General features: G+C 32.1%; 2 protein-coding genes across 2 annotated transcripts; both read left to right on the top strand.

The window, feature by feature from the left end:
* The first annotated feature begins 1,791 nt into the window (after window positions 1-1,791).
* On the top strand, window positions 1,792-2,548 carry LOC124896249 (secreted RxLR effector protein 161-like). The gene is made up of 2 exons (XM_047407787.1): window positions 1,792-2,257; window positions 2,475-2,548. The coding sequence occupies exons 1-2, from the start codon at window positions 1,792-1,794 to the stop codon at window positions 2,546-2,548; spliced, it is 540 nt and encodes a 179-aa protein (XP_047263743.1).
* Window positions 2,549-6,326: 3,778 nt separating this feature from the next.
* LOC107857040 (WRKY transcription factor 71) lies at window positions 6,327-8,149 on the top strand. Its single transcript, XM_047406761.1, has 3 exons — window positions 6,327-6,891; window positions 6,988-7,131; window positions 7,653-8,149. Exons 1-3 carry the CDS (start codon window positions 6,473-6,475, stop codon window positions 8,053-8,055), a joined length of 966 nt encoding a protein of 321 aa, XP_047262717.1. The 5' UTR covers window positions 6,327-6,472; the 3' UTR covers window positions 8,056-8,149.
* Window positions 8,150-11,476: the final 3,327 nt, after the last annotated feature.

The following is an 11,476-nucleotide window of genomic DNA, read 5'->3' as shown; positions in this document are numbered from 1 at the left end:
ATTATTTTGTTACTATAGTAGATGAATTCAGCAGATATACATGGACTTATTTGATTCAGAGTAAGAGTGAAGTCATAGTAGTTTTAAAAGATTTCTTGTTGAAATTCAAAAATTAGTTTGATACTACTGTAAAGATTTTGAGATCTGATAATGGAAGGGAGTTTTTCAATTCCAATTGTTTCGATTTGTTCTTTTCCCTTGGTATTGTACATCAAAGTTCCTACCCTTACACACCCTAACAAAATGGGGTGGTAGAGAGAAAACACAGACATATTTTAGAAGTTGCCAGAGCCTTAAAGTTGTAGAGTAATGTTCCTAACAGATTTTGGGGTGAATGTATTAGAACAGTTGTGTACTTGATAAATAAGTTGCCCTCACCTTTGTTGAAAGGCTCCACACCTTATGAGATGTTATATAAGAAGCCCCCATCCTATCACCATTTGAGGGTGTTTGGTTGTCTTTATTTTACTGGGACATTGCCGAAAGGAGACAAGTTTGATGCCAGATCAACAAAAACAGCTATGATGGGATACTCAGAGACACAAAAGGGTTAAAGATTATATGATCTAGAGTCTAGATATTTTCTAGTGAGCAGGGATGTGACCTTCAAGAAAGATATTTTTCTTTTCAAAGGTATGAAGCATGAAGAGATCAATGTATTTCCTATGACACCTACAGGTTATACTTGTGATGAGATTACGCCTACCCTAGTTAGATCAGTACCTTCTCAACCAGCTGAGAATTTAGAGAATTCCTTGCCTCAGGTTTCAAGTAATGATGCAAACATTATCATTAGTCCTACTGTTGAACCACAACATGAAGAAAGAAGAACACAGAGGGTATCCAAAGCACCACTTTGGCTTAAGGATTTTGTGACAACTAAGAAGTCTTCAGCAAATTATTCCTTGGTTGATGTACTGACTTATGAGGCCTTGTCTCCAGAGTATCATTCTTATGTTTAAGCTTTCTCAGCACATGTTGAGCCCAAGATGTTTAAAGAAGCAAGTACAGATAAGAGATAGATTGATGCGATGCAACAGGAAATAAATGCTTTGGAAGAGAATAACACTTGGAAACTGGTCAATTTACCTTCTGGAAAACAAGCCATAGGGTCTAAATGGGTGTATAAGATCAAGTTTAAGGCAAATGGTGAAGTTGACAGATATAAGGCTAGGCTTGTGGCAAAGGGATACACACAACAAGAAGGTTTAGACTACCATGAGACTTTTTCACCCGTAGCAAAGATGGTTTTGGTAAGAACCATAATTAGTATAGCTACAGCAAAAAATTGGGACATTTATCAAATGGATGTCAGCAATGCTTTCCTACAGGAAGATCTTTATGAAGAAGTTTATATGCAGCTGCCTCAGGGATTTCACATTCAGGGGGAGCAAGGAATTTGCAAACTGAAGAAATCCCTTTATGGCCTGAAACAGGCCTCAAGGCAGTGGAATATCAAATTATCTGAAGACTTAATAGCAGCAGGATATCAGCAAAGTGCTTATGATCATTCTGTCTCCATATATCATGATGGATCAGACATGGTCATCATTCTTGTGTATGTAGATGACTTACTCATCACTGGAAGTAATGCTGCCCTAATTCAATTAGCTAAAGATGCACTACATAAGGCCTTTAAAGTGAAGGATTTGGGACAGCTTAGGTACTTTCTTGGAATTGAGATATTAAGATCGGATAAAGGAGTACTCCTAAACCAAAGAAAATATGTCCTTTAGTTAATCTCAGACATGGGATTAGGCAGTGCTAAACCCTGCAAGTACACCCCTAAAGATGAATCAAAAACTCACTACGGTCAAGTATGATACACATGTTGGGAAAGAGGATGATCCAGAGCTACAGGATGTCTTAGGATACCAACAATTAGTTGGTAAATTGCTATATTTGACTATTACTAGGCCTGATATTTGTTTTTCAGTTGAAGTATTGAGTCAATTTATGCAAAGGCCTAAAAAATCTCATATGGATGTTGCGCTAAGAGTAGTAAGATACTTGAAGGGTGCTCCTGGTCTGGGTATTTTCTTCAAGGCACAAGAAATCACTACTATGACTGTATACTGTGACTCTGACCGTGCAGCATGCCCTAACACTAGGAGATCAGTGACAGGTTATGTCGTTAAGTTGGGTGCTTCTCTCATTTCCTGGAAGTCTAAGAAACAACACACAGTCAGTAGGAGTTCTGCAGAAGCAGAATACAGAAGTATGGCAGCGGCAACCGCAGAGATCACTTGGCTTACAGGTTTTTTTGAAGGAATTAGATGTTAAGTTGCATTTACCAGTTGAGCTTTATTGTGACAATAAGGCTGCACTACAGATAGCAGCTAATCCTATTTTTCATGAAAGAACAAAACATATTGAGATTGATTGTCATTTTGTTCGGGAAAAGTTCAAGTTAGGGTTGATTATTCCAGCCTATGTCTCTACTGATCTACAACTTGTTGATCTCATGACTGAAGGTCTTAATGGAGCTCAGCATCATTTCCTCACTTCCAAGCTTGGTGTGTTAGATATCTTCCACCCTCCAGCTTGAGGGGGAGTATTGGAAATATAAATATCAGTTAATTTTTCTAAGGGTAGTTTAGTCATGTTACTCCCTTAGTTTGTTGAGTCGATTATTGTAGTCTATAAATAGACAGCTGTACTGTAGCATTAGTGAGTAAGAAAGATCAGTTTTCTTCTCTCATTCGTTCCTTGTTGGCTTCAATGGTGAAATAAAAGTTGTGATTATTTCTGTAATTTCTAGTAGATTTCATTTGTTCGTTGATAAGTTGACATGACCGAAAAAGGAAATTTGTGACAATCAGTTTCACTTCACTTTTTAATTTTTTGGACTCTCAAAACAGCGTAAATACGTAAGATAATTAGGAAAAAAAATTGATATAAATGTGATTGAACTTTGTTTCTAAGGTTAATCTTTTCTACTTTTGGTTCATCGATCTATATGGAATTTATTAATCCAGTAAATCAATATTTGTGCTATACAAAGCCTAATTATTGGATAAGGGAGGGGTGGCAGTAGTTCTCCTTGTCGAAAGGGACATTATTTTCATACTCGAATTCAATTCTCTGATTAAAAATAAATTATAAACTAAACGTCACACCCTATAATAATGATGTACTAACCACATTCGAAGTGATTTACTCACAAATTTCTATAAAAGATTAATAACATCATACTTACAAAATGAGATGAGTAATATTTTTGAACGTAAATATCTGTATTCAGAGGCCGATTTAGGATGAATAATATTTTTGAATGTAAATCTCTGTATTCAGAGGCCGATTCAGGATTCGAAAGCTTTTGGTGTCACCTTGTTTTGAATAATAATTATACTTCGTACTATATTTTAGGATAGTGAAGTCAATAAACTATAATTATATATATCAAGAAATGTTGGTACCGCATGAAGGCTTGCCTAGTTGGTATTTTCAAGTGTTTTGTAAGAAGAGGTCAAGGATTCCATTCTTCATAGCCACAATATCTTTTTTTTTTAAGAGAAAACAAATAGTTTAGTGCTAAAAATCATTCTTAAAAATTGAAAATACAATGATGAGCGGGAATCGAACCCGCAGCAATTAGAGTGAAACCCAACCATTCCGACCACTTGCACCACCAATTTCTTTGATATTGTGGGTGTCAAGCATAATATTTATATATTAATTGATATATATGCACATAAATATACATAATTTCAACCGAAAAATGGGAGTGCCTTGACACCCCAAACCTTCTTACATAGATCCGCCCCTGTATGTATCGGAGTAACGTGAATGAGCACGTGGGTGGGAAAAATGAAAGAGAGTGACGTGGGTTGGCAATCAGCAAAAAAACAAGAGGGACAGCTGCTGGGAAAACCAAAGAGCAGTAGGCACGTGGGAAGTACATGTGTCGGCTACGGTCAAATGCCGGTGCCAAGTAGGGACACGTGTTTCACTTATACACCTTTCCAATGGCCCAAATGTTTGACTCAAATAGTTTCATATTACTCGGCTCCTATTCAATTGACTTATTTTTTTTAAAAAAAAAATATTTATTAGGGGCGAATTTAGGAGGTTGGGTAGAGATTTTTGAAAATTTAATAATTTTTATGTAAATTTTATATTTATATTGAAAAAATTTAGTGAATATATAAAAATGATAGCGTGCTGTAAGTCTAGTGCCAAAGAAGGACTTATAAAAATTTTATGTTGATCTCTTGATTGTGGGTTCAAATCTACTTAATTGTTATTTTCTTCGTCTTATTTTATGTGTCGCTTTTTAATCGGACACAAAATTTAAGAAATAATTGATGACTTTATATAATTTATAAAATTGCCCCTCTTAAAGTTACTTTATTGATTATTTTTTAGTTGTCTTTTTTTAATAAAATGGAGATTAATGTGAAAAGATAACATTATTTTTGAAACGAATAAAAGAAAACGACGATACATGTAACGGAGGGAATATTTAGTTCTATTTTTATCTAATATGAAGAATCTATGATTTTTAAATTCTGAATATGTTATTAATAATGTATTTTAAAAATTTAAATTTAATTACTATTATTTAATATTAAGGATAGTATGAGAAATTTTATTTTCTTAAGTTGTTAAAATAAATAAGAAAAATAAAAATATAGGTTTTTAATATAAGAGTGGAATAAAAGTGAAAGAGTGGGGTTAGTACGGACTCCCGAGTCTTTAAAATCTTATTTCTACTATTATTCTTCCCTTTCTGTTTTAGTCCTCCGCTGACTTTCTCACCCACATTTGTTTTCAAGCTGATAATAGCTTATTCTTTTTCTTTTTTCCTCACATTTTCCAATAAGAAAAATACAACAAACAGTATATTATACAGTATTTTACTCTTGTTACAATAAAAAATAAGGAAAATACAAGCTTGTTCATTTGAAGATGAATGCAAGAGTGACTCACTTGTTTAATTTTTCAAATGAATTTGATATTTGTACATGTACTTCAAAGTACTCTATCGAGCAATTATTTAAATACTTCGTATCTAATGGTGGAGGGATAATTCTTATATTAAGGTGATTCAACATATAAAAAAAAGTATCTACACAAAGAACTTGACTTTTTTGTAGCTGTGTGTCTTTAATTGGAACACGTAGCTTGCTTTATATTTTAATTTAATAATTCTTTTTAGGATAATTTATTAAAATTTATCATTCTAGACGATTTGATAGTGTGAAAAGTCTTTTTCAAACTGTTAATAACGTACAGAAGTTAAACTCTTTTCAAATGTATACAGACTTGAAGTCTCGGGATTGTTATTTTTTGATGTGTTTGTAAAACTAATTTTTTACGTACGTGTACTGAATGTTGAGACTTGAAAAATGGTGTTGAACCAGTCAGATTTCTATTATTTAACAATATATATCTTGAACTTATTAATATATCGTTATAGTTTCTATTTATTTATTTATTTATTTATTTATTTATTTATTTATTTATTTATTTATGTGGCTCTCTAGATGTTTACATCAAAATATTAATGGAAAACCTCTTCTTTTACGTTATATCTTGCGTAATAGTCAATGAGCAGAATGTTGTTGAAATTGTCAGAATGAGAGTGTTTTTATTTTAATTTCTTAAGACATGCATCTAGATTCTAATTAATATCTTTCTTTTTTTATTTTAATTTATAGCTCACTGCTTTCTATTTTTATTTAATTAATGATTATCTATCTATCTATCTAGCTAGCTTCCATTTTAACTAAACCACTATATATTCTGTTGAATCAAAATTCGAATAAAAGAATAAAATGTTCCAATTTGCTTTCCATAAAGTACGTATTGTTTGTTCACCAAAACGAGACAAGATACTTAGTATGTAACGGTGACAAATTTGACTATACATTTGATTTGAAGTGTGAAAGAGTACTAGATATATTGCCAAAACTTAATCATCACCACATTTAAAATATTTTATTTTCTCTATTAAATAGCTATAATCATTTTCCTATTATTTATATGATCCCCGTTTGTCTCAAATGCTTAAATCCTTAACACGAAAAATGTGGTAAAATAAAATAGATAATTTACCTTGACAATATATATTTCAAGAAATAACTTTTTTTTTTCTTCCAAAACTAGGAATAAAGAGGAAAAATGGTTTTGATAGCTAGATGTATACTCATAGTGACAAATGACTATGGACTTAAAACTTTGTCAAACCTTCTTTACAAAAGTGGGGTCTACATTCTTTTTTACAAAACTTAAACTAGTAATAATATACATATAATATCTCATTCTGCCATTAAAAAATTATTAATAAAATACAATAAAAATAGACCTTAGCTAGCTAGCTCAAAGCCCTCAAACCGAAAAACCTTTTGTCAAAGTTTAAATACAGACACATTATCAACCTCTTGTCAAACCCCATCCTCCACCCTCCACCCCCCACCCCCGAAAGAAACAAAATCCCTTTTTCTTCTACTTCTTAGTTTGTTCTTCAATGGGTGATGAACTAAGAGATTTGTACTATCACCAGCCATTTCAAGAAGATTCTTCATCATCAGTTGTTCAAAATATACATATGCTTGATCCATCTTTTATGAGCTATACTAATGAGTATTTATATGGATCAAGTAGTGATTATGTTAACAACAATTCACTTGGGAAACCCTTTGGATTTTCATCATCATCTCCATCACCATTTTCTTCAAGTAAAGATGATATGATAAAACAAGATCTTCATCATGTGGATGCTAATATTAATATTAATAATATTAGTGAAACCCCAGTTACACCAAACTCTTCAGTCTCAAATTCTTCTTCTAATGAAGCTGCTGGTGATCATGACGATTCTAACAAGAAAGATAAGCAAGTCAAGGATGAATCCTTAGAAGATGGTGAAGATGCTTCTAAAAAAGAGTAAGTTATACTTCAAGATCCTGCCTTACCTTTTTTGCTTATTTTCATTCTTAATTTTGATGGATTAATTCATGGAAATGATGATTATATGTATAGGAATAAAGGAAAAAAGAAGGGAGAGAAGAAGCAAAGGCCACCAAAATTTGCATTCATGACAAAGAGTGAGGTTGATCATCTTGAAGATGGATATAGATGGAGGAAATATGGACAGAAGGCTGTTAAGAATAGCCCTTATCCAAGGTGATTTTTTTTTTTTTGGGGGGTGGGGTGGGGTGGGGGGGCTCATTTCTTTAAAAAAATCCTTCAAAACCCTAAAAGAATACACTTCTCTTCCATCAAGAATCCCTATTAGGTAGCTAGCTAGTCAAATCTATAGTATTTAACTAGTAAAATTGACAACATCTTCTTCTTCTTTTTCTTAGTCCACATTGTTACCTACTAGTATATAAATTAAAGATTGTGTTCCCACTTCCCTAAGTTATGTTCCCATTTCTTGTTCAAGACATTAAGCTTAGATTCGTATAAAGGTGTTATAAACTGGTCAAATCTTATCTCTGAGCAATCGAAATTCATATTGATATATCTTGTGTATACATATATATGTTGTTTGGTAGGATATAATCTTTCAATCTCTTTCACCAATGTCATGATGTTCTTCTTTTAAGACTAAAACATTACCTTCTTATAAACCATATATATATAGATCACATAATAGTTGAACTATAGATGATAACACTCTTGTTGTTTTTGTAATTCTACAGGAGCTATTACAGGTGCACAAGTCAAAAATGCCAAGTGAAGAAGCGTGTGGAGAGGTCATATCAAGATCCCTCTGTTGTTATCACAACATATGAAGGTCAACACAACCATCATTTGCCAGCTACACTCCGTGGGAGCGTTGCAAGAATGTTGAATCCTTCCATGTTAGCACAACCATCACCATTAATGGCACCACAAGCTGCAGCTTTTCATCAAGAACTCATCATGGCTCAAATGCCTCAACTTTTTGGCCATGGCAATGCTTTTGGAAGCCCCCCTATGTATCGCCAAAATCTAACTCATCCACTTCAGAATCATCAACAGATGCAGCTTCCTCCTCATCATGACTATGGACTTCTCCAAGACATGGTTCCTTCTATGTTTAATCTTAAACAAGAACCATGAGGTTCTTGAGTCTTTCACCTTTAATTAACCCTACTTGAACTTATTTATTTATAGCTATTTCTCTTCTCTTTTCTTTATCTAGTAATAATTTAGAGATATAGATGGACTCTTCTTTAATTATCTCATGTATTATATATTTAGTACTTCACCATCATATATACTATCTAATTTTCTCTTCTTTGAGCTTATTTAGATGCATGCCCGCCCTTTTGATTAATGCTTTTATACCTGAGGTGTTCTTTCGTATGAGAGGAAGCAATGATTCATTTTTCATCTTAAGGTGGATTTCATCAACATTATGAGGTAATTAAGTCATGTATTCCTTTTGATCATCTTCGATTTGTTTAATCATCTTATGTTGCCCTATATGGGTATATGTTCATATACACATGTGCAGAGATGGAAAAAAAAGTTAGATTGGTTTGTATTATACAGATCATTGTTTTGACCGCACGGATTTGTTTTTGGACACCTCCCAAGAGACCTCATACTAGTTGAATTGGGTGAGAGACTTAAATATTAGACATGTATCCTCTATTTCTCCGGTGTGGGATTGATTTGCTTCCCAAGAATCATTGCATAGCATGCATGACCGAATGTGAATTTAAAATTTTGATTTAATGAGTTATGAGTTTTCGAAAATATCGTTTATGGAGTTTTGAATAAATTATTTATACATTTTAAGTGGAGTTCAATCTAACACAAATACAATATTTGATATGACAAACCTAGTAGGTTCTGTCGAACCAAGATAACTAGAACTCTAGCTTAGACTTAGAGTGCACGCATCAAGGGATGTTATGGTTCTTACATTTCTTCCTTGCATTTTGGTCCTATATAAATATATGACATTATTTATTTATTTGTTTATTTATCCAAAGGTGTTTATTAATCATATTTATCCGATAATCAACTGATTATAGACTAATAATAATTGATTGACTTTGTAATGGAAATTAATAGAACAAGTAATCATCCCCATAAGTTTTTGTAATTAAGAAAATTCTATGCATATATAAAACAACCCTATTTAAACAGAGGTAGAGGTGGATAAGATTCATGTTTTAAAGTTGATGAATTGCCACAAATAATTTGAAATTAACATAACATAATATTTTGATTCACAATGGACCATTTCTAACAAAATGCATGATGGAAACAAAAGTCATTGAATTCCCGTCAACCACACCTTAAGGGAAAATTTCTACAACATTGCAAAGACTATATACATATATACACATTCATTTAAACTTCCTTTATGGAAAAGTAATATTTGTTGAATTAGCCAAAGCACGTGGTGTGACCGCAGTATTTTTAGATAGCAAAAGGACTTTTTATAATTGACGTGAATGAGGAATTAAGGGGTTATAAACTTTAGTGATAAATTGTCATTTCCATTGAGATAATGACACATTATTTTGTAATGCACTAGAGTTGGGATTTCAAAAGATTTTTGGACAATCACATCATGTGAAAAACACTATGGTACATATGTAGTTTGCGTTTCAATCTTCACATTATTATTCTCTGATCATGACTAAACGTAATTAGTATATTCCTAATTAATCTACTTTTAATTCGTGGTGCAATGGATAAATATGAAGGTTTCATTCAAACAACACTCAAATGTGACTTAGAAATAAGAAAATGACGTTCATATACATATAGGATTTTGGATTTTCATAAATCTATTCATGTCCATATTGAATCATAAGAAATAAAGTATGGTAATGATACTTGGTGGAGGATTAAACTAGTACATTTATGAAGAGGAAAAAAAAATTATTTTAGTTTAGAATACATTGAAGTTCAAACTAATTAATGGCCTTGAAGGTTAGTTATTTAACAGCCCCACGGAATCAAACAATAGTTCCTGGAAGATGTGATTTTGTGGATCAAAACCTTTATTTAATTTCTGATATATAGTAGAATAATTAATCTAAATTGTCGTACACTGATGAATTCTATTAAAAATTGATGGTGGGTGTATAATATATAATATTTATATACAGAATAGAAAAAGTAAAAAATAAATTTTATTTCGACTAATTGCATAAAGATACTAAGTATAGTGTGAAGAAAATCAAAAGTCAAACAAAAAAAAAACAAAAACAAAAGGATCTAAAAAATCGGCTGCCTTTGATGAGAAAGGCTCAACGGTCAACCAATAGCTATTTGACTTTGACTCTATTAATGACAAAAGCTATACAAATGGGACACACACACACACACATATATATGTAATTTTTTTTTTTTTATTCTCGAAACTAAAGTTGGTTCACAAAATTACAAGTTGCAGCAGAATTTAAGCACAATTTTTTGTTAGTTTTTCTGAGATTGTTTCTGTAAAAATATTGGAAAATTTCTTGTTTGTCTTTAGCTTTAAGATAGAGCCATTCAAATAAATATATATAAACTGTTTGGTGGGAAAGCAGTGAAGCTTCCTGAAAAAAAACACTAATGGTCATATATCTTGCTAGCTGAGTACACATCTGTTCATATTGACACTTTTGGTTTACAAAATGCATGCAGTACGTTTTAATTACATCTTTCTTGAAAGAATAATTTGTATGCGCGCAGGTTCAAGTCCTGAAAATGAAGTCGTCTATAATGAAAAAAGATTTCATTTTTTTAGTACGGAAGTTCAAAATGAATACAAAACATCGTATGAGAAAATCAAATAATAAAAAAAAATACGGAGTTTTTCGCAGTTGAATGTAAACCAAAAGACAATAGGTGGAGTTGTACAAGATACTATAAATCCCAAACATTTGGACTTTGGTCATATATGTGTATAAACATTTGGATAGAAAATAACTCGAGTCAGGCAAAAATGACTCGAACTTCATGAAACTTCAGTCAAGACTAACTAGGATATCATATATCTAAAGTTATCCAAAGTAGTACACGTGAAAAAAATGTAATTAAAAATGGACCTAAGTTTAATGTCGGTATTGTAATAGAATATTCGTACAGTTTACCCTTTTTAGTAAGATGATAAAGTTAGTCCATGGAAATACATGATCTGTCCGATCCATCTAAATGTTATAGTAAAGTCATAATAAAGAAAGAAAAGAATTATTTAGGTAATTAGACAATTACAAGAAATTAAAACTTAATAAGAGTTGAGTGAGTTAGATTATAATCCATTGTTTAGAACATCGAACCAACTCATTTTAGCTCAAACAACCTTTGTGTTAAGAGCAGTTAGAACTAGTGCTGACTAGATGACAGCTGTACAACAAGTGATGTAAAATGTAGCTAGCAATTAGTTAGAGTTAATTAGGATATTAAATAGTAGAGCTTGGATCAATTGTAGCCAATGAGATAAATCATTTTCTGAATGAGAAGTTATTTTTCTCTATTCTAATTCTTTCCAACCAACTCTCCTCTTCTTCCTCTCTGAGTCCATAGTAAATAC

This window comes from Capsicum annuum, chromosome 2 (genome assembly GCF_002878395.1).
Source record: "Capsicum annuum cultivar UCD-10X-F1 chromosome 2, UCD10Xv1.1, whole genome shotgun sequence".
Classification (NCBI taxonomy): domain Eukaryota; kingdom Viridiplantae; phylum Streptophyta; class Magnoliopsida; order Solanales; family Solanaceae; genus Capsicum; species Capsicum annuum.
Note: the sequence above shows the minus strand (reverse complement) of the source record. Positions and strands in the feature narration are given on the sequence as shown.

What these genes read in the sequence shown, in the direction of transcription:
- LOC107857040 (XM_047406761.1), top strand. Translation starts at nt 6,473, where the DNA reads ATGGGTGATGAACTAAGAGATTTGTACTATCACCAGCCATTTCAAGAA. An exon ending in GAAGATGCTTCTAAAAAAGA is followed by an intron (nt 6,892 to 6,987) that starts GTAAGTTATACT and finishes TTATATGTATAG; the next exon opens with GAATAAAGGAAAAAAGAAGG. An exon ending in AAGAATAGCCCTTATCCAAG is followed by an intron (nt 7,132 to 7,652) that starts GTGATTTTTTTT and finishes GTAATTCTACAG; the next exon opens with GAGCTATTACAGGTGCACAA.
- LOC124896249 (XM_047407787.1), top strand. Translation starts at nt 1,792, where the DNA reads ATGAATCAAAAACTCACTACGGTCAAGTATGATACACATGTTGGGAAA. An exon ending in AGAGATCACTTGGCTTACAG is followed by an intron (nt 2,258 to 2,474) that starts GTTTTTTTGAAG and finishes TCATGACTGAAG; the next exon opens with GTCTTAATGGAGCTCAGCAT.